General features: G+C 33.6%; 2 protein-coding genes and 1 non-coding gene across 8 annotated transcripts in view; all 3 read right to left on the reverse strand.

Moving 5' to 3' along the window:
* The window catches only part of CSMD3 (CUB and Sushi multiple domains 3), a 1,225,248-nt gene that overhangs the window by 344,446 nt on the left and 856,623 nt on the right, over nucleotides 1-24,179 (reverse strand). For all 6 annotated transcript variants that reach the window (XM_045398613.2, XM_045398612.2, XM_045398610.2 and 3 more), the window contains one exon: nucleotides 16,461-16,617. In XM_045398613.2, the coding sequence (XP_045254548.2) occupies nucleotides 16,461-16,617 (157 nt within the window). The remainder of the gene's footprint in view (nucleotides 1-16,460; nucleotides 16,618-24,179) is intronic.
* LOC123575417 (small nucleolar RNA U13) lies at nucleotides 4,568-4,672 on the reverse strand. The gene has a single exon (XR_006700706.1). It is a non-coding gene; the product is annotated as a small nucleolar RNA U13 (small nucleolar RNA).
* LOC135964806 (sideroflexin-4) lies at nucleotides 8,846-9,898 on the reverse strand. Its single transcript, XM_065519542.2, has one exon. It carries the CDS (start codon nucleotides 9,893-9,895, stop codon nucleotides 8,879-8,881), a length of 1,017 nt encoding a protein of 338 aa, XP_065375614.1. The 5' UTR covers nucleotides 9,896-9,898; the 3' UTR covers nucleotides 8,846-8,878.

The following is a 24,179-nucleotide window of genomic DNA, read 5'->3' on the forward strand; positions in this document are numbered from 1 at the left end:
GGTTAGGGCTTTCTGAATGAATTTGCTAAAAACTGAGATCCTGGGCTAACAGCAACACTTGAGAAGTTAATTTTCAACTGTATGAATAGTGAGAAAACTCCAGAGAAATTTACTTAACTGTGAGGAAGGTTTATGTTTACATTTAAATGAAGAATGAGGCCCAGAAATTTACAGAAATCTCTAGGTTATAAAAGTTGGAAATATGGGAGATTAATATGTCCCTTAGATAGGTACATTTACATTACAAAAGGTTAGAGTAAAAATGCCTGATCCTTTTCATATAGTCTCCAAGGAGCATACTTTTTTCTCCCACCTTCCAGGAGAGGAGAGGGAGAAAGCAGCAGAATAAACTCATTTACTTTTCTTCCTTTGTCTATGAAGTCCCTAGCCACTTCTGTAGATTTTTTTGTTAGGTATTCATCGTGTTGCCACAGGAGTAAGGACTGGGTAAAAGGAGAGCTGACACAGACATCATCATCATCATTATATTACTTAATAAGGATCTACCTTCATCCTGAATATCTCATTTGCATATTCAAGGTAAAATTAATAAAGGTGAATGCTAAAAACCCCAACAGTCACAACACAACATGATTAAGATTCTGAAGGAACTAGAAAAAGACACTTCAAAAGATAAACCAAACCCGGTATGAATAAATCAAAATCTAAGCTGCCCTAGCTATATAGTTTCTTCTGTTTTTAATATTTTACAAAATATAAAAATGCAGGGTAAATGATGTCATAAATGCACCAAGGACAATTAGGTGAAAACTTATATCAGTTACAACTTCTGAGATTAGAAAACCTTTAAGAATATTCTAGATAGTTTTATGAATGAGGAAAATCACTTAAGACAAAAATGTGGAGAAAAAACTTTTTCTTGTGTCCTAAATTATATGGTGATCAAAAAGGGATCTATATCACTTTTATAGACATAGATTCTTGACCAAATTAATCTAGATTTGAATTAGAAAGCAAAAAAGTGTATATTAGCTCACTTGTGTTAAATCACTAATTTGCATCATTGACTTTCTAGATTGTCACAACATAAAGTCACAAGAATTTGTATAGTTCTAAGAACTAAGTTTATCCTATTATTTCTGTGATTTGAGAGAAACATTATCTCTCAGAGAACATTAGGAGTCTTTCCTAGTCTCTGTTAAGGGGTCTTAGTCACTTCCTCCTCTGTTAAACCATAGAATTATTTGTACATTTGAATTCATTTGCAATGATTTGTTTATTTTCCTTGTTTTCGTATAGTTGAAATTCTTTCCTTTTTTCCCCCTCCCTCTCACAGTACCTATCTAGCACAAATCCTGGCACAGGTTAGATGTTCAGTAATGCTCAATAATGTTCATTAGTGAATGTGGATTCTTAGACACAATTATTTCTAGGACACAACTGAAAAATAAAGCAATGCTGATAAGAAACTGGAATTTGAGAGACAATTTTTAAAAACAGTTTCAAGAATTTCCTGAATGTCTCAATTTATGACAGCCGCATCTGGGTGAACATGCAAATCGCTTCAGAGACATAGCCATAAAGAGGTTAGCAGTCATTAAGTGAAATCATGACATATATAATCAAATGTAAAGAAAAAATAGTCAACCAGGTCAATCTCTCAAACACAGAAGAAACAGCAGAAGTAGTAACTTTAAAATTTCAGGACATATTACTTTGCATGGATCTGCATACTTAATATTACATTTAAAATGTCTTTGCTTAAAAATTACAAGTTTGCATTTCTTCTAGCAGACATAATATTCAGTTTATCATTCAAGATGCAATGTATTTTGAGTTTTACCATATATCATTTCTCAAAATAAAAATGGAAATTAAGCTCTGTTTTCAAGGTTTATTGCCAAATTCATCCTTCCTTAAATCTTGAATTTTCTGTAAATGTGGTTGTGAATTGCTGGTGATGAGGTAAAATGAATATATTCTTTGAACATTAAGATAATTTATAATATTTTGCATTATAGCTGAAAATGCACATGGACAATAGTATCTAAGCTACAAAGCACAACATAATTTAGTTCAAATTGGTGGAATTATTGTTGCTTATTCATAAATATGCAGAAATGTCTTATCTTTATGGAAACATTCAGCTGCTAGTCTTTTCATTGAAAAACTCAAATACTTGAAACTGACAATTAAATAAAGATGTGTATGAAAAATCATATATGTTATAAATATTCACCACTGCTTGTGAAATTTTATACTCTGATGAAATGAAAATTTCTAGAACACAAATGAACTGATAATCCTCATTACCCAGATCTTTTTGATTTTCTGAATACCTTAAACTGAGATTTCATTCCTTTCCTGCCACCATGTAGCATATGTCTCCAAAGATATCTAATTTATTTGTAAGTTATTATTTGAAATCTACAAAAAAGGATAACAACAAATTCATCTACTAGCTCTATCAGATTCTATTTTTGTATCATAGTTGTGTCAGATTCATATCAATGTTAATTCAGATTAATATTCAGATTTTCATTCATATTAAATCATTTTCACATTATTATTATTACAAAAGAAGTTAAAGATTCTTTTGTATTCTTCCCCAGTCTCTTTCTGTTTTTTCCCCACTGACAGCTAGCAAATATTCTAATTGAGTTTATTATTCTTGCACATATATTTTTATTACATATCTATACATCTATGAGCAACATACAGTGTTTTGCAAATGTTCACACATTTTATAAATAATATAATGGTTTTAAAAATTCTGTGGCTTCATATTTATTGCCCGATACTGCATTTTATCTTTATAATTATATACCCATGCATGCACACGCATGCACGCACACACACGCACACACATTTGATTTATTTTAACTACTCTGTGGTATTCCATTGGTGACATATTCCCAAACTAATTTATTTTGCAGCATTTATATTCCTTCCAATTTTTTACTGCTATGAAAATGCTATACTTTTATGTCTCCTTTTGCACATGTACATGTGTTTTTATAGGGCATGCACCATTTAAAGACCTGAAGTTCATTTTGTCCTCAAGATTCAACCAAAATCTCCTAATCCATTAGTTAACTTCTGTCTTGGCTTACTAAAAGATACTTAGTATAATTTTGACCTCAATATAATTTCTTTAAATTTGTTTATGAATAACTATGTGTTCACATAGAGTAATGTCATACCTTACTAGCAAAACACTACCAGTAATACAAATAATTTACATCATTTAAAAATAAAAGTGACATGTGAAAATTCATTTTTAAATGTAATAAAATATATTTTATGTAACTTAAAAAGAGTTTTACTTGCTCTTTTAAAAAAATTCAGTTAAAATATAAATATATATTTTATAAGTTAAATTTCAGAGAATTTAATGGTCAATGAAGATATGTTAGTTTTATGCGTCAATAGTAAAGACTTCCAAATTGCTATATAAAAAAGAAATAGATTGTTAAAAGGGAAATTGGGAAAGTATGTTAGCTAAATACGTTAGAGAAATATGCTTGCCGAAACCATATATGTTAATAAAAGTTGATATAATGCAAGGAGACAAATGAATATTACATTATTCTGCAATAATTTTAATCTCTATAGCATTGTTGGTGAACTAAATTCACAATATTAGGCAGAATAATTTTTGGGAACTATATTTAATATTTGGTGATTAAATTCCATTTTGGCCATAAGTCTTGCAAGAAAACATCCTATTTTAAAATTCTTTATATTTAAATGAAGAGGTATTTAAAGCAGAATGTCAACTTTACCACCTCAAAATTCACAAACAGGAAATACTTCAAGATAACAAACAACAGCTGCGATAATCCTTTGTGATTGAGACATAATAAAGAATATTAAGGGAATAAAGAAAAAAATGCTGAAGAACAGTTATACTTTTTTCTCATTAATAGAGCTAATACAAACATATTTGATACACCATGTATTTCTCACTAATCAAACTATTAAAAATCAAACTTTGAAGCTACGACTTTAGAAGAATGCTTTAAGAAGACAATCCCTTCTAGTTTTCAGTTTATGGAAGTTAAGTATTTAAGCAAAAAAGCTTGTGGAAATTATTACTATGCATTTCCGATTGCTTTCAGGAGTTAAGATAAAAGATTCTTTTTTTAAAAAACTGTGGATGCTTTTAGTACTACATATAAAGTTCTTACTAGAAAATATGTTACTGACAGACTGTCCTAAATTTTAATCTGTTAAACATAAACTAGTAAGTAATATTAAATGTGCTAAGTTTGTGTCTTGTACATCATATATTTGTACCACATTCTAGGTTGGTGATGTTCATCTTTGACTGAATATTAACTTGGTCAAAATCAATCAGCATTTGGCACTTGGCCTAAATCTATAGTTGATGTAATCTAAATATATACAGAAATTGAATTTTATTAGATATTGCCAAATTACTCTTCTAGGTGACTACCAATTTACATTCCCCAAGTTTATAAGTTTCAATTTCTGCAAATTGTCATAAGTACTTGGTGTTGCACAGCTTTCTAATTTTTATTTTCTCTGCTACGGTGTCATAGCATCTTATTTGGGTTTCCATTTTCATTTCTTTTTTCTTTCATGTCCGATGGGCAATGTGCAGATATTGTAACAAGGTTTGAGGAAGGCACATCTCACACAAGTGTGAAAACCTAATCATCACACTTATAAACTAAAAAAAAAGAATTTTTCATTTCTTAATACCTATCAAGTTAAGCATTTTTTATTCTGCTGAACTTCCCTCTGCTGTGAAATTTGTTTTAGTCCATGGTTTTCTTTTAGGCCTTTTTTTTTTTTTTTTTTTCCCTTATTGATTTCTGGATTTTTTTTCTAGAGAGTGTATGTTTTCCATTGTATAAATACCTCCCTTTCAAATGCTTCACCTTTGTTTACAGTGTCCCTTTCTATTGGGACACTGTAGATTTTCCTTTTTCCTTTCCTTCTTCCTTTCCTTTCTTCTTCCCTTCCTTCTTCCCGTCCTTCTTCCCTTCCTTCTCCCCTCTCCTCCCCTCCCCTCCTCTCTCCTCTCCTTTCCTTTCCTTTCCATTCCGTTCCATTCCTTTTTTTCCTCCAAGATTTGGTCAGGACAACAGAAGCCACTTATGTACTGTGTGTAGCTAAGATTCAAAACAAGAAATTTGAGGCCTTGATGATTTTGGAAATGCAAAGGGTGTGAAAGTCAGAAGACCACTGCTGGCTTTCAGGAAACTCAGCAGTTCAGGGAAGCTGCTGCCACATACAACCACCTGCCAGCAACACACTCCTGCCTGTAGCTGCTGGTGGAAAATAATGGCTTCTCCATCAATCTCACCTTTCAGCTCTCACAGGTCTGTCTTTAATTGGCAGAATCTAAGCAGAGATATTTGTTGGCAGAAGAATCTGAAAAATGTAGTTGCCAGATTTTTGGTTTCTACACTTCAAGGAGTGCTTAGAAGGTCAGAAATGCTACTCATTATTGATGAATTTTTGCTTGTATATCTTATTTCAGAAATCTTCTTCTACCTTAAAGACACAGTTTTTCTAGGTCACACTTTTATTTTCTAAACATTTTAAAGTTTTGATATTTACATTTTAGGTCTTCAACTTGTCAGAAATTAATTTTATGTAACGTGTAAATTAGTAGGTCCTTAGATATGTAAGTTTAAATTTACTAAACTTCTATGATGCAAAGGCTATGAAAATGATACTTTTATTATTCTAATATGAAGAAATTTAATATTGTCTATGTAAATGACAATTAATAAACTTTTCTTTAGTATTTCAGTTAGAATACTTTGGACTATATCATGCAGCATTGGTCAATACTTCCCTTATCACCCAATTTATTTTGGTATTTTAAAAATATAAGAAATGTCAAACATATCTGCTAACTGATTTATAGGACATAGAACCACATGGGGTGGCTTTATTGCCCCCTTGCAATTTACTTATTTTTCACTTTCATTTGCATTAGATGAGTTATATAGTAAGAATAAGGGTAGAGTTAATAAGTCATCTGATAATTTTTTATGATTTACATTGCCAACAACAAACCAGTAACTAAATTAAAGAGTAATTTGTTGTATATTCACAAGGCTAGTATACAAGAAAAAGCATCACAAATTAGTTAATGCCCATCTTTAATTTGAATATAAAATTTGAAATGGCCATGCTTCATGTAGATTATTAAATGATTTCAAGCAACAAAACTGGAAGGCTGTGAACAATCAAATATATTTACAGTTTTCTCTTGGGATAATGAACATTTCTCCAGTGGGATTTTTTGTAAATTAAATGTGCAGAGGAGATAACAAGAAAACATCTGAGCCCAGAGTACTGCCTAATGGCTGGGCAACATGCATATTTAGCAGGTCAGCTTTTGATAAGACAATAGTATAGTCCATCAATAAGGTGCAATTTAGCTCTGTAAATAGATGGCTGTTAAAAATACTCAATTACTTTTTACAAAATAAAAGTAGGATAACTATAAGTAAACAGGGCTAAAAGAATCTGTAATGAAGTAATCTTCAACAAGTAGCGTTTAGAGACTTCATGAACAATATGAATGATAGCAGGACTAAGTCTTTCCCTAATAGTAAATGTAACAAACATGAAAACATTCAGATTCTCAAGAATAAAATGACAAAAGTTTCTATGGGAAGAATTGCACTAATATTATTTCTCTCTTTTTTTATTTTATTTTTTTTTACATTTACATAGTTTTAAAAATACATTAAATCTATAAATCTTCAAATATAAAGAACCAAATCTTGAGTTCAGAGATAGTATAGCATAGTGGTTAGAAACATGGATTCTAGAGGCAGAGACTCTCAGTTCAGTTTCCATGTCTGTACTTGTTAGCTATGTGACCTTGGCTGAGGAAGGTAACTTTGCCATGCTTTTTATTTCCTCATTTTCTCCCTGGAAATAATAATATTATCTGCCTCTTTGGGATACCTTGCATCTGGTAGGTGGTAGATAAATGGTAGCTGTTATTATTTGTAACTTTTATATTAAACATTATGATAATGACCAAAGTATCTACGTGCCTTTTAAATGAAATCCAAGCCCGTACTATACTCCATCTCACCTCTGATGATATAGGAGTTAAGAAATTATTTAGACAGATAGTGGGGGTATGGGAGTTCTTAGTAACTTTTTCCTTTTAATGAAAAGCAGCCACCAAGTCATTTTCTTTTCTTTTCTTTTTTTAAAATTATACTTTATGTTCTAGGGTACATGTGCACAACGTGCAGGTTTGTTATATGTGTATACATGTGCCATGTTGGTGTGCTGCACCCATTAACTCATCATTTACATTAGATATATCTCCCAATGCTATCCCTCCCACCTCCCCCCACCTGACAACAGGCCCGGTGTGTGATGTTCCCCTTCCTGTGTCCAAGTGTTCTCATTGTTCAGTTCCCACCTATGAGTGACAACATGTGGTGTTTGGTTTTCTGTCCTTATTATAGTTTGCTCAGAATGATGGTTTCCAGCTGCATCCATGTCCCTACAAAGGACATTAACTCATCCTTTTTCTGGCTGCATAGTATTCCATGGTGTATATGTGCCACATTTTCTTAATCCAATCTGTCATTGATGGACATTTGGGTTGGTTCCAAGTCTTTACTATTGTGAATAGTGCCACAATAAACATATGTGTGCATGTGTCTTTATAGCAGCATGAGTTATAATCTTTTGGGTATATATCGAGTAATGGGATGGCTGGGTCAAATGGTATTTCTAGATCATTGAGGAATCACCACACTGTCTTCCACAATGGTTGAACTAGTTTACAGGCCCACCAACAGTGTAAAAGTGTTCCTATTTCTCTACAACCTCTCCAGCACCTGTTGTTTCCTGACTTTTTAATGATTGCTAACTAACCGGTGTGAGATGGTATCTCATTGTGCTTTTGATTTGCATTTCTCCGATGGCTAGTGATGATGAGCATTTTTTCATGTGTCTGTTGGCTGCATAAATGTCTTCTTTTGAGAATTGCCTGTTCATATCCTTTGCCCACTTTTTGATGGGGTTGTTTGATTTTTTCTTGTAAATTTGTTTGAGTTCTTTGTAGGTTCTGGATATTAGCCCTTTGTCAGATGAGTAGATTGCAAATATTTTCTCCCATTCTGTAGGTTGCCTGTTCCCTCTGCTGGTAGTTTCTTTTGCTGTGCAGAAGCTCTTTAGTTTACTCCGATTCCATTTGTCAATTCTGGCTTTTGTTGCCATTGCTTTTGGTGTTTCAGACATGAGTCCTTGTCCATGCCTATGTCCTGAATGGTATTGCCTAGGTTTTCTTCTAGGGTTTTTATGGTTTTAGGTCTAACATTTAAGTCTCCAATACATCTTGAATTAATTTTTGTCATTTTCTTTTCTAACAGAGCAGCTTCTTTTTTTTTTTTTTTTTTTTTTTAGGTGGCATGATTAGTTTTTATTATGTCAATTTCTAAATATTCACCTTCTTGATGTCACCAGAGGCCATGGCAATGGGCAAACTGCACAAAGAAATGGGTCAGCTAATTGTTCAGTCTGCAGAAGATCCAGAGAAATCAGACAGCCAGGTGATACAGGTAACTCCCTCACCTTCTGACTTACTGGAAGTCCTGACCCGGTGCCGCTGGGTGGTGTGCGGCAGAGGTGTGCACATCAGCAGAGTGGGGGGCTGTGGGAGAGGCCAGCGGGCAGGTGCTTAGAGGAGGGTTTGCAGATGGCCACAGCGATGATGGACAAGCAGGTGCAGGCTGGCCTGATCTAGTTAGTTACCGGGCTCGAGGGCAGGTATACACTGGGGCTGGTGCTGACGCCGACCGTTGGCAAACAGAAATGTAACTCCCGAGTGGTCTGGAAGGCTTTTCTGGGCCAGCCAGTGCGTTCTCTCTTCCTAGGAGAATTTCCCTGAAACTCATGCCTACACCCCTCTGTGATAAAAGATTTCTGTTTCTTCTGTTGAAGGCTGAATTTTCTCTTCATGACTACGGCACTGTATCTGTCCAATCTGTGGAAATATACTAAAAGAAACTGGCACCATCAGTCCCATTGTCAGGAAAGTACAAGACAGTTTCAGGATCCACAATGACCCTGGGTTTTTCAGGAAAAACTGGGTCCTTTTAAAAAAGTAGGTGAAGATTTCAGGAATCAGAGCAGAGGTCCCAAACAGCACTGTCCTGGATACTGCCGTTTCTCTAACAGCCTTTGTCCCAGCAATTGTGGAATGGCCCAGGACATTGCCTTCCTTGTCCATGACCGCAATCCCCTTAATGGATTCAATATTTCGGGACATGTAGACATTAATTCCACTGGCTTGCACGAGGAAGACCACAGGTAAGAGTCTCTTAATCCAAGGGTTAGTCAGGCCATACTTTATCTGGATAAAGTGAGGCACTACTCCTAAGAAGGTTGAAGCAGCAATGGCTTCTGCCATTAATAATGATCTTTCTAGTGGTTTACAAGTATAACTTCTGTTTCCATTGATGCTGTTGAACGTTGTCATGTAGGTATAGAGGAAAACCTGAGGTAAAATCACGGACTTGATCCCTTTTGGTGGCATCATTGACAAAAATACCGTGGGCGCCATGAAAGGCAGGAATGCCGCAGGTCGAAAAAGCTTGGGGATCAGGTTGCTGCTGTCGGGATGCACTGTGGCAAGACTCCGCTTCCAAGCTTCTTGTATCCTTTGGTCCTCCGAGGCAGGGTTGGAAGCATCTTCATTTGTGCACAATAGGTGCCTCGAGTTTTCTATACTTTCAACTGAAATGAACACATTTGTAGGATCTAATAATTCTGTCCATTGAAGAAATCGTCGAATAAAGGATTGGCGCACGGTGGTGATCCAGAAGCGCACGTTGGGCTCAATGAAGGCGGGGACGGCGTCGCTGCATCCTAGGAGCAGCCCGTGTTGCGTTTCCTCCTCTTGTTCTAGGGACATCTTTCTAACAGAGCAGCTTCTAAAATCAAGCTGCAAGCATAGACAAGCAAGTTGGACACTTAAATGGTGAATGCTGTCAGTTGTGCCAATAGAAAAAGGCTACTTGGGACTAGGCATGTTCAAAATGGTGGCTCCTTCTTCTCTTCTCTTTGCCAGCTGTGCATACAGTAAGGAGAAGGCAGCATGGTGCAGGCCAGGCAAAGATTCCATTTGCAAAATAAGATTAGGATGGGGCAGCCAGCTTCTGGTGTGTTATATAAATATCATACCTGGTTCAACTAATCTTTGGGCCCTATGAAAATCAGACACCACCTCATAAGCCTGTCTATAAAATCTGGTGTACTGGTGTACTCCGCTGTGAGCTGGAAGTCCCATTTGGGAACCCCTCTCTCTCACAAGAAAGAGAGCTGTTCTCCTTGCTCTTTCTTTTGGCTATTAAACCTCAGCTCCTAAACCCACTTCATGTGTCCTTGACCTCGATTCCCTTGTCATGAGATGATGAACCCCGGTTATTTGCTACTGCTAGTTTCCAACTTTATCTCTCATTTTGTCTCATTCTCCTTGCTTATTTAGCTACAGCCATAGAACTCAAGCTCAGGCTTCTTTTAGGCCTTTGTACTTGCTACTCCCTCCAACTAGAACCCTTTGCCTGTATGTGGTTATTCTTTCTTATCACTTAGGTGTGAACTCAGATAACATCTGCTCTAAGATGTAGTCTGAACAAATTAGCTAAGTGATCTCATCTGTACTATCTATCCCATTGCCCTGTTTTAAATTACTTCTAAATGTAGTTCTCTTACCTTTTGTTCATAACTTTATGTCTTGTCCCACTAAAAAGTTACTTTCTTATGGGAAGGAACTTTCTCTTATTAATTGTTCTCTATATTCTCAATATATAATATTCCACTGGGAAAAGACAAAATGTAAAACTATGACCAGATTAATAATTTCAATAATAAATAAATTAGTGAATTTCAATAGAAGAGTAAAAGGGAAGATATGTCAGGTGACCAAGTAGAAATGATGTCTCTACAACTTAGCCTTTAGAGAGTAAAATACACCAGATTTAGAAATCGTTTTTGAAATGTGTGTTGAGAGGTTGGAGGAATCTGGGCAGAATATCCTATTGGGTTTTGCTGAATTCTGTTATAGGATTATCCAGAACAGAGTGATGTTTTAGGAAGGATACTGTATTGTGATCTCAATTTCTGATCTGTTTTCCAACTCTAGAAGGAAGTAATAATTTTCTCTTACCCTACACCCTGTACTCTCTCAGAAGAACAGGTATGCCTTTATTGGTTCCTCCTCACAGGGAAATTAACAAGTAACTTGTGTCAGGTAAAGCACCTAACAATATGTCTCATTTGAATATTTATTTGGGATGAGTTTCAGATTTCTCAAAGGCAAGAGTAAATGACAGTAATTGTTTTGGCCTGACTCAATAAGGGAGTTGGATTCTGGGAAGTTAGAGGGATGAAAGAGCAGTGAAAGCCCCCAGAGGTAAAAAAAAAAATATCTAAGTGTATCTCACACGTTTTATATTCAACAGTATAGCTGTCCAAACTTTAATTGTCAGATCAAACTAGAGTTGACTGAGAAATTTATTTATTTATTTGGGAGAAGAATATTTCCCCAAAAAGACTAAATGAGATTTTTCATGACAACTCTAAAGATGAAGACTGAACAGATTTAATTTGCTTTAGAAAAAAGAATGGGGCTGGTGTGGTGGCTCACACCTCTAATCCCAGCATTTTGGGAGGCCAAGACAGGTGGATCATTAGAGGTCAGGAGTTCGAGACCAGCCTGGCCAACATGGTGAAACACTGTCTCTACTAAAAATACAAAAAATTAGCCAGGCGTGGTTGTGGGCACCTGTAATCCCAACTACTTAAGAGATTGAGGCAGGAGAATTGCTTGAACCCAGAAGACAGAGGTTCCAGCCTGGGCAACAGAGCAACAGACCAAAAAAAAAAAAAAAAAGAAAAAAAGAAAAGGGAATGGGATATTTTCTCCCCCTCTAGTGTGGTATAGGATTTTCATACTAGGTATGCATATAATTTATTTGTTGGTGGAAGGAGATTAGAGAAGCTCACAGTCTTCTTAGCATAGTAGAGCTAAAACTATTAATCATGAGTCAGCCGTATACTTTTCCATTATAAACACCCAAGAGTTTCTGGCCTTCCATGACACTATTAATCATAGAAGCAGGTATTAGTTCAGTATCTTTAACCTATTTTTAAAAAATACTGATTAAACTAGCTGTACATTGCAGTAAATACTGTAAGTTGTCTTCTCAATATCTCCCTTCTTCCTTGCTAACAACTCTGATTTTGTTCCCAGCTATAATCTAACTATATCCAGCAGTGAATCATGATAGTCTAAAGTTAAACTAATTATTTAGTCTTCCAAATACTGAATATTCCAAGTTGCTTTGCTGGAAAGTTAAGGCAGAACCATATGGCCCAGTTTTGGATAGAGACTTAAGAGGGTATCTTACAGGGATTCCCAAGAAAGATTTTGTATTTCTGATAAAAGGAGTCTATGTGGCTGGCACTATCCATTTTTCCTTTCTTCATGCCTTAAACATGCCCATAATTACAGTAGCCAAATTATGACTATGTTACCACAAACATGAAAATAAAAAGTGAACCCTCTAGACATGCCACAGCAGAAAGACAGGAGCAAAATCCTTGTTGATCTTGTTAAATAGTTGAATCAAGATCTACCTACTTTCTCACTCTTTACTTTTTCTTATATGAACAAAATAAACCCTGATTATTTAGGCCATGGTAAGGTTTTCCATCACTTAAAGACAAAAGCAACATTTAAGTCACTGTGTGTACCAGGCCACTTGCTATACTTAGCAATTACATAATGAATGGATCAATAAGATAAGTGAAATAAAATGCACTTTAAAGTGTTCTAACATACTTTTTTCATTTTATCTCAGTCAAATGCAATCTTATCTACCCAAAACTGAAAATAATCAGACAATGGCAAATGTTGCTAACTCAACAAAATAGATAATGGAATAGAAAGTGACTATCATTAAATAGTGCAGGTATCATTTGATAGGATGGCCAAAAAAAGTCTGCTTGTTCCCCCACTAGAAATTGTGAGAAGCATCAAGATATGTGGGATTAATCTGAATTAGATTATTTTCCTTGAATGTTCTTCCTAATCTCTGCATCTTTCCTCATTCCTTTCTCTTTGTCTGTAATACTCCCCACCATTTCTTTCTGTGAACCACCAACCCGACCTTTAATATGGCCTCCTTTATGAAGTCTTACCTGATCCTCCCTAGACAAATGTTCTCGCTCCTGTTCTGATTCTCTCAATGTGAGTACTGTGACCTCCTCTGCAATACTTATTATTCTCTCAGTTAGATATTTCAGAAATGAAATTGGAATCATTGTAAGAGAAATGTACCACAGAATGGACAGGGTTAGAGTTGGCCTTAGGAATAACTGGATATGAGCATTTAAACACGAAATCCTGGTCTTTCCCATTTTCCCTATGTGAACCACTGATGCACGTTCTATCATGTTCAGGAATTGAATAATTACTGCTTCCAATAATTTTGTGAATATTTAAAATATGTGGCTTAGTAGAACCATTTTACTATCATGAAAGCATTTTATAAAATTCATATTCAGATGACATCTTAATTTATCAAGAATATGTAAAAAGATGCAATTGAACTAAATGGACTAAAGATGCTATGAAGGAAAATAGCCTATTGAAGAACGATGCACATATGTTTACAAACAAGTATAACCACAATGCAATGTGATAACTGTTATATTAGTAGCATATATAAACTAGCACACAAGAAATATTGAAATGACTGCTAATTCCAGCTGAGAGAATCAGAATAAGCATTCATGAGTAAATATTTGAGGTGGATCTTGAAGTTCAATTGGTATCCAAAGTCAGTAGGACATGCACAAAAAAGAAAATAGCCTGGGCACAGGTGCTATGGTTGGAAAACAAATAGTATACACTTGGAGGATGGGAACAAACTACTTTTAAAGCTAGGAAATCTGCGTTTAACTATTTAGATAGTTGCAGATATGTAGAAAAGTTGCTGCTATAAAAATAAGAAGTAATACTTAGGAACAAATACACTTAAAAACAGATGTGTCACTGTTTCTAAAGCCCTTCCTAACAGAATACAGCTCAGAACCCAACTGTTGGTTCACAGAATTGTCTACTGATACCCAAAGATACCTTGGAAGTAGGCTACCAACATTTTGGTTACAGATATGATACTGAAATTTTTAGTTTTATTTCTAAGACTGAAAAATATTTACAAATGTAAGTTTTCCCTTTTTAAGAGTGGCGGATTTATACTCTCTTCCCGCTTCTATAGTTTCCAATCTTCATAAACACACATTTCCTTTAATGGACAATTATTAATTAATTGTTAATTAAGAAAAGAGGTGTGACTTCAAATATTTGCTAATTAAAATATATATTTTTTAAAATTCTACAGTTCAAACTAAAGACAATAAAGTCAATGATCTTATTCATTCCAGACACCTGAGCACCCCATATAATTTCAAATATAGGTATGTCCTACAATGGCCACTATTTTTTCATCAGTAATCACAAGCTACATAGATGTCATGTATCAAAACAAAAAAATCCAGATTTCCTCTTTGAAACCCATAAATATTTTAGACAAGCAGAAATGCAGGCCCGGTACAGTGGCTAACGCCTATAATCCCAGCACTTTGCGAGGCCTAGGCGGGAGGATCACCTGAGGTCAGGAGTTCGATAGCAGACTGGCCAACACGGTGAAACACCATCTCTACTAAAAATACAAAAATTAGCCAGGCATGGTGGTGGGCCCCTCTAATACCACCTACTAGGGAGGCTGAAGCAGGAGAATTGCTGAAACCTGAGAGGGAGAGGTTGCAGTGAGCAGAGATCGCGCCATTGCACTCTGGCCTGGGCAACAAGAGTGAAACTCTGTCTTCAAAAAAAGAAAAAAAAAAAAAAAAAGAAGAAGAAGAAGGAAAAGAAAAGAAATGCAAAATGATGCAGAGCAAAAACCATTATGTAAACGTTGTGTCATTCATTTTGATACTACTTTAAAATCATCAGTGGCCGTGTTAGAAAACAGAGAAAGAGAAAGAGGAAAGCAGATTAAAAAAAAAAAAAAAGTTTTCCCATCTGAGCAGATCACACCAATTACATTTGAGCAATAGTACTCAATATCATTACTTTTAGTCCATCACATAACAATACTTGTAAACACAATTTGTTTGGACTATTATTTTTCTTTAGGAAGATTCATAAGAAATCACATTGTACACACAGTTATGAGAATTTTAAAATGTGTATTCAGCATTCATTTTGTTAATTTATGTTTAGTTAATGTTAGTGATGTAACAATTTTAACAGGTAGAAAGAAAAGCCCTGAAAGAAATAGATAATGTCTCAGTATTATGCACAAAAATGTTTTCATACAATGAGTCAGTATATTCTCTTGGCTCCTATTTCTTATACCATTAAGATAGACTCTTTACACAAACTATAATTTGATTCAAATTTCCTTTAAGATCCCATACGATTTTCTTTGATACTGTAACCTTTTTAACCTCTTAGTTTCTACAATAATTTCCATTCATCTAACTTCTTGAGAAAATTTATAGGAGTCAGTAGATTTTCTCAAGCATTCTAGCAATAAAGATTTTTGAGTATTGCTACTTATTTTGCTATACAACATTAACAAGTGTGCTGACCTTCCAAGAATCAGTTTGATCTGATAGATTGTAAATTTTTTAAATACATAGGAAGTAACACCTCTTTTATATGCACTTTAACTTATTAGCACAGAATCTTGAACAGAGTAGAAACTCAAGAAATATACTATTTGAATAGAATTTATTTTTCATTGGTGTAATTAGTCTGTTTCTTATATTATGGTACTAGTAAAACACATTCATTTAATTCATATAACAGTTGATGTAACCCACCTACCTCTGGTTCTTAGTGTTTTAACTTCAACTTATTTAAATAGTCAAAATAGCTGACTTCAATATAATGAATTAATAGATCTGTGAGAAAGAATTTGTTATAAAACAAGTCAACACAAAAGCAGAGCAAACTGAAAGCTTTAGCTACTCTTTAGTGTGAAACAACCTGAAGCCTTTTAGTTATCATTTATAACTGACCAATGATAATTATTGCACAGGTGTTGTATGCATTTTTGTAGTTAAAGATGGGAGTTCAAACATTGGATTTCCATCTGACAAAAGTTTTATTGTATTTCTTAAATATTGGATGAGGAGAATCTGGCTACTTAAAAATAAACTCTGAGTCAAAAATTACTTAACCTCTGTAAAACAAACTGAGTTGTTTCAACTGTAAAATGGCAATAACTAAAATACCTGTAACTTACCAGGCTGTTGTTAGGGTCACACAAAATTATATATGTAGAAAGGAGCTGTAAATTAATCATCAAATATTGGGCATCATTTCAATTTGTGCAATGTAATTATTTAATATACATGCAACACCCCAGTGTTTGACCATTTTACTCTTCTAAAATACTTACTGGTATATACAAGTTGAAAGCCTTCATCTGTCCCTTCAGAATCGGAATTAAATTCTAGCCAGAGCTGATTTGAAGTACTACTAAGTGTCAGTCCACGCATAGATGCACCAGTAAAGGCACCTAGTAGATGAGTTGTTTTATCTTTTCCATCGTAAATCTGTAAAATATATTTATAATTTAAATGTAAATGTGTCAATAATAATTCAGAGCATGTATTTACATGTATGAAAAAGAGAAAAGTGTACTTTTTCTAAATCAGATCAGTACATTTCCTAAGGACAACTAAATATATTGGTTTCTATGAACACAAGGTTAAGGAAGTTATAATTCACATGTATAATTTTAAAATTCCAAGCTTAGTATACTTTAAGTAAGACTTAAATCAGGTGATATAGCTTCTGTTCTTATTATTTTAAAAATGCTTTTTCTGGGAGACAATTTAAAATTAAGAATATCTACCTAAAGATTGGTTTTGAAAGTTGGTTACTTGGTTAGTTGGCTGTTTCTCTGCAACTTTCTCAAGGAGATCAAACACTTGCTTTTCCAACAACATGATTAATATAAAATATATTTGTGTCTGGTGCAGTTGTAACTTTTCCATGTTCGTTAACTTGTTTCATATTTGACATTGTAAAAAATATTAAGTTAAAGGAGTTCTAAATGCTTTTAGAAACAACTTAATAAAGCAAAAATACACAATAAAGAAATTGATAAGCTCCCACACATCATTCTTATTTTTCTGAAGGTATAACTACTTACTGTACTAATTTGTTTTTCTTTTATTAATGCATTATAGACATCTCTTCAGGTCAGTAATACAAATTCTTCTGTTTGAGAGATGTATAGTGACTCCATCATAACTTGCTCTACCATTCCCGTATTAATGAACTCAAGTTTTTGCTACTACAAGTAATGCTGATACAAACACTCTTTTACTTGTAACCTCATGTTTTTTGGTACTTGTACTTCAGTAAAAAAGTTCTAGAAATACGGGATTCCAGAAATATGGGATATGAAATATGGGACATGTTCATATATTTCTAGATAGTTTTCTAAAAAGTATGTAGTAATTAAATCCAGGGTTTACCAACAATGCGTATTACCATTCCTTTTCCTGTAAGGCATGCATTCCCAACATAATCATTATGACCTCCAAGGTGTAAAAATTGGTTCTTGGGAGCAATAATATTTTAGATATTACAATGATTTGTGGTTCCCTAAAGATCAACTCTCCCTGAAAGACTTTATTCTATACTATTTTGTTTCACGGAGTTTCATGGGCTTCTTAGGTGAACAATAATAACAAGAAAAAGTGGAGAATACTGCTTGAAATTACTGGTCTGTTAGCTCAGATTGCCTTACTTACTCATGGCCTGGTGCTAGAGTAAAAATTATGTTAGATTCCACATCTAGGGATCTTGCCATAGCATAAGTGTTCCTCCATAACTACATTGATGTTACCTAAGAGATGATTTTTAGGTGGTATACAATGGAATATTTTGTTATTATTATATTAATCTGTATATTTTTCTTATAATTGATAGTTGGTTTTAATCCAATGATTTATTTAGAATGTTTTAATATGATTTTAAATAAAAACTTGTGTATAATTAACCTTTCTTTCAAAGTATCTTTATTAGAATTTAATGTTAAGGTTATGCCAATTTTTTTTCCAGGGCCCCTAAATGTTCTTTTCTAACCACATTACCCTAAACATTTTCTACACAGAAATTCTAAGTCTCCACTGATAAGGCCTTTCTTGCACGCTCCATTTGTAATTGATGGAATCTATAGACTTATGTATACCCTCTAGGCTTCTACAGTTTGTTTACTTGTTCTTTACAGCAGAGAGAAAAGGTAGAAATAAGAGAAAGTGAGGAATTTAGAGTCTTAAGTTCAAGGCGACATGGTCATTGAATTCCTAACAGCAAACATTGCTTGGTCTCTCTCTTTTTATAAACACTGTCAAGTTTTTAAAAAATGTACATTTACTCTTGAAAGTATTTGGATACTAGAGGACTGTATACACAAATTTCCTAATATTATCAGGGAATACCTTGAATCCCTGGAGGAATCTAATTTATCATGCAAATAAGTTTCTGTTTTAGTTATCAGAAAGAATTTCTGTCTTCAACAAAATCAAACCAAATGTTGAGGTTGGTAGCTCAGGAATGCATGATTTTGGTTTGATTACATAACATTTAACTTTTCATTTCTTAAGAATAGTAGTCATTGGGGATAATTCAGAGGTAAGAAAACCTTGCTTGTGGCAAAATATAACTTGCATGTCTGTCAGTTTCAAATGTTCAATATTCTCAGAAGTATGCTTCTGAATACATTTATTTTATGATTCTATATTACATAGTATATTAATTATGTGTTTAGAGCTGCACATTCACAATCAAATCATTTAACCACTAGATCCAGTGGATCTTATTTGTGGTGATATTATCGAGATATCCCCAATAATATTTTCCTTGTGTTACCCTTAACTTCTCACCAACATATAATTTAATTGTTATGAAAAATATAAACATAAATAAAATGTAAACAATTGTTTCTTGGATAAAACTACTTCTCTATTTATGTGTGGATACATTGTAATAACTTTCAGTTTGTCAAAAATAGCCAAATAAAGGGAGAATATAAATAGAGCAAGTAATTAATGTAACTGGGGAAGTAAAAACTGGTTGTTGAAATTTGTTTTTAATTTCTTTAAAAAGTCTTTCCTAATTTTTAAAAAATATTCAGGAGTAATGAGAAGCAAAAATTAATGATAGATAGTAGAAACATTACTTTATACATATAAATTTTTCCTATATGTAACAATGTAAAAAGTAACAAAATAAGTCAACATTTAGTTATTTAGTTCTATGCCTGTGTTAGGTGCTGTAACTAAAATTAAAAAAAATAAAATAGTAAGACATCATTCTTAACCTAAAAATAAAAAAAATATATATAAACACAAAATTCTCTGTATATTCGGTTAGAAGCATACAGTATACCTTTTTTTTTTTTTTTTTTTTTTTTTTTTTTAAAGACAGGGTCTCTGTCACCCATGCTGGAGTACAATGGTGTGATTATGGCTCACTGCAGCCTCAACTTCCCCCAGCTCAGGTGACACTCCCACCTCAGCCTCCCAAGTAGCTTGCACTATAGGCACGCCCCACCAAGCCTGGCTAATTTTTGTATTTTTTGTAGAGATGGGGTTTTGTCATGCTGCCCAGGCTGGTCTTGAACTCCTGGACTAAAACTATCTCTACATCTTGGCCTCCCAAAGTGCTGGGATTATAGGCATGAGCCACTGAACCAGGCAGTACATATATATATGTTTTTTTGGGTTTTTTTTAAGAAAAACTTTTTATAAGACTTTTTTTTAAAAAAAACAATCATTTAAAGAAAGGGCATGATGAAAGAGCTAGTACTTTCAGGAAATAAAAATTATTTTAGGTTCAGCTGGGTGAATCTAATTCAGCACCAAAATCTGCTAGCTACAATGTATTTAACATTGTTGAGTCAAAAGGTAGAAAACAAATACTGTTGAAGCTCCACTATAATCATCAGAATAAAATGAAACTGGATCATTCAACTATGAAATTTTGGAAGCATGCATAAAATTGCTTAATCAAAATGAAAGGCAAGTGTTAATTAGGAAGCCTTTAAAAAGAGAAGAGTTTTATAGTAATGATCAAGTCAATGCTATTTAACTCATAAATAAAATCCTTCAAATGTAGTTAAATAGATGAAAACATAAAGGCAACAAAGGGACAAAGCAGTATAACCAAAGATAAATTACTTTTAAACTAGTCATGAATACAAGCATACAAATAAGAAAACAAAACGAACAAAATATGCCTTTTGTTCAAAAGTAAATATATAGTACAAAGTGATTAAATTGGGTCTGACTAGAGCAATAGGACTTTTATTTGAGACTGTTACTGCTCATATTTCTATTCTAATTAAAATCAAGATCTTTAAGCTTGTTTTTGTCTATTTAAGTGTAATCTCCTTTTTCTTTAATGTATATTGTTATTATTAAATTGACTTAAGGATTAATATCATGAAAGGTATTGATGGCTTTTATTAATGTTAATGAAATTATTTGATGAGACTCTAATTTGTTAAGATATTGCAATTGTCTGATTATTTACACCAGAACAAACTAAAACTTAACATTGCCATGTTTTAATTGTCAAACCTGTTTGTAATAAATCTGGTCCTGAAATTAGTTATGGTGTACAGACTCTCCTAAATCCAGTAGGTTAAACCATATTACAACAAACTGCTTATCAACACCCAAAACTCTTGCTGTTGTGAATGATATGATAAATATATAAACAGAAAGCATGTTCTAACTCATTTATCTAATGAATTAGCAAGTGAAGTGTTAACCTGAATCCAAGAGCAGAAAGTAAATATAAAAGTAAAAATATGAAGACAGAAATTACACATACATATATGTATAATTATATAAACCTCCAAATTATTCCTCTTCTTGGATCCTAGCATTTTTACTTTTGGTCATTTGTTTTATAGGTTGATTTGGAAATTAAATACATTTTCTAAAAAGGTGAATTAGATGTCAAGTGTGCATATAAAATAAAGAACAATTTTTATAATGGTCAATCAAAAAAGGCTCTATTCTAAAACTTTTTATATTCTCTGCAAAGATAATGTAAAATAGAGTAGAGAACTTTTATTTGCATTCAATTATTTAGGTTTCTAAAGTAGCTACATAAGTATTCTCAATTATATGAGCTAGTATGTTTTAGTGAAGGAGGAGGGAAACAATGAAGGACCAGCTTTCCAGGGACAAGCGGTTTTTGGTTGTATAATAGAGCTGAAGTTCCAACTCCACATTAAAGTTCTGCAGCTTATTACAAATCATTTTATTTTCCTGATACTTAATGGAAGAGGATGAAGGGTTTTATGAGGCCTAACATAGCAGTCTACACAAATTGGCACTTTGAGAGTGCTTTTGAGGGGAGAATTAATACAGGATTCCAATGAATAGCAAGCAGAATTGGCAGATATGTGTGCTGGACATATAAGATCACTGGTGTGCTAAAAAATGTTTAACAACCAGCTCTCAAACAAACAACAACAACAAAAGACTGTTAAATGTGTATATTTGTACGTAAGGCTTTTAAAATAGCATTTATTGCAATAAACAAACTTTTCCTAAGAAGGGTTAGAAAATAAAATTTTAGGCTTTGGGAGGCAAACCATCTCTGTCACAGCTACTCAGTCCTGACGTTGTGGCACAGGAGCAGCCATAGACAATATGCAAATGAATGGACATGGCTTTCTCCCAATAAAATTTTACTTACAAAAACAAGTGCCAGGCCCAGTTTGGCTCTCACACTGTTGTTTTCCAATCCCTGATTTTAGGGAGGTGTCGAGCAATGTACAAATGGTAATAAAATATACAATATTCATGACTGTACATTTCATATAACTAATTGATTTTTAAAGAATGCTTTTACTGTTTTTGCCAGACTTTTGTGTATGCAATTTATGATTGCAACTGACAAACAAGAGTATTTCCTAAATAAATACTGCTTGATTGTTTTTAATGTTAACAAATAAAAGGAAAGTGAAAAATCAAAAACAAGGTTATGTCAGAACTTCCTGAATTTGTAAATGATATGAATAACTATTGGTTAATTGAATAATAGTTTTCAAATACTGAAAAAAAATTTCTTCAATATGTAGTGCTATTCATAATGTAATGGCCACAGACACAACCCATTTCCACTTACATCTATATAATAAGCAAACAACAAGTTAAGTCATGTTTTTGTAGCATTTGCCAGTTTCCACAGTGTAAATATTCCCATTGGCCAACATCAAGCTATCATTGAATGTGAATGTGATGTCACTGAATGTGCAGTTGGGAAGAGACGTGAAGGGGCACAGTGTGGTGTGGTATTTCTGCCATAGGGACACAATATACATAAATAACCTCAAAAGCACAGATAATAGTAAAAGTAGTACAATAATTAGGAAATTTTAAAAAAAATTATTTATTGTTCTTGTTTTTAATATAATTTAAGTTAATTTAATTGTGATTTAATTACAATCTAATTGTAATATAACTTAATTTTTGGTACTGGCTATGTTCAACAATCAGCTCTCAAAATTACTGAAAATTTAATAATACGCTCTCACAAGTGCTACTCCCAAAGACTCACACATAGATAGGAAAGAAACTTGAAAAAATACATTTTAGAAAATAACAGGTTAATAACCTTATCATATCTCTACAAGAATGTTATTAATCAAGTCCTTTGAGTATATAATTTTTCATAAATATGACATCATTCCTCCTAACCTTTTCTCTCCCAGTTTCAAAAGCAATTTTGAGTTACTTTATTGACTTTTCTCCATAATCATCCATAGTCTACATTTTGCATAAGAAATAAGTCTTTAGACTACACAATGCTAACCATGGTAAAAAGATTGCCTTGAATTTTGGAATAGAATAAATTCTTTTCCAAAGAATAAAGGAATGCTCTGCTATATTCCTTTATTCTGAACATTGTCCTTAGTTTTTATTTGAAAATAACAACAAACACAGCAACAATGAAAACAGAAAATAGTATTTCTCATTGGTATTCAATTTTCATTCTACCAGGCTGACAATGGGAGCTATTCGATGTTAATTGCATAGAGCCTACATATAATAAACCCCTCTTATAAATGTTAATTGAAAGAATTAATTAAATTACATATTTACAAGTGAGAGTGAGGAAAGAAGTTCAGTATTTCTGCCATATCCTGTGTCACTTTGAAAAAAATAAAATAATCAGACTCCAAACAAACTAGAGAAACATTCCCTAGATGAGTTAAGTAGAGAACAAATTAATTAGGTTCTGATTTAGGTTTCTAAGACAGGACCTTGCATCGTATCCTTTTTGGGTGGAGGAATAATAGAATACCAATAATTAGAAAACAGGGAACATGTACCTGGCTTTCTATCTGGAGCCCAGAAAAGTGGGAAACATGCTTGCAGAAAAAAGGTACCAAACAAACAAACAAACAAACAAAACAGTAGGTATGTGCGGTTGGTGGGGCAACTGAGCCTGAGCCAGTCACATGGAATTCTGGCGTAACTCAGTCTCATATACAGAGTAAAAGATGAAAAGTGCTTCTTATGAGCAGAACAGAATATATTGCAGAGAGCTGGTAGATGCAAAGAGGTTTTGCAGTTGGGATAACTGGGATCCAGCAGTAGATGCCCAATTGTACTGCTGACTTCAGAACAAGTAGCAAATGAGGGGGCGCAGCAGCTGCTGCCACAAACAGATAATGCCCTAGGACAAAACGTACTTTTCATTTTTGACAACTTGAAGTCTTGATGCCAAAATATGTGCAGACGTTGAACTGGCAAATACAGAATTGACTGAGTTTATCCTGAATTGACCTAGATTCGTTTTCTCACTGCCCAGGAAAAAGGTTGTTGAAAATAAAAATTAGGTCACTTATACAAAAATCTTTTGCTATATTTCTTGCAAATTTTTTTCCAGACTCTGAAATATATTCCTATTACATGAATATTCACTGAACATTTGCAGGGGCAAGCACTGTGCTGAGTGCTTTACAAACAATCATTTAATTTAAAAACATTATCTAACTTAGTCATTATAGCAATACTGAATGTAAGTTTTTATTATTATCAGAATGTTTCAGGTGAGGAAGGTGAGATTTAGAAATCTT

Source organism: Macaca fascicularis, chromosome 8 (genome assembly GCF_037993035.2).
Source record: "Macaca fascicularis isolate 582-1 chromosome 8, T2T-MFA8v1.1".
Classification (NCBI taxonomy): Eukaryota; Metazoa; Chordata; class Mammalia; order Primates; family Cercopithecidae; genus Macaca; species Macaca fascicularis.

Bases quoted from the DNA above. Each gene is read 5' to 3' on its own strand.
- LOC135964806 (XM_065519542.2), bottom strand. From the start codon at position 9,895: ATGTCCCTAGAACAAGAGGAGGAAACGCAACACGGGCTGCTCCTAGGA.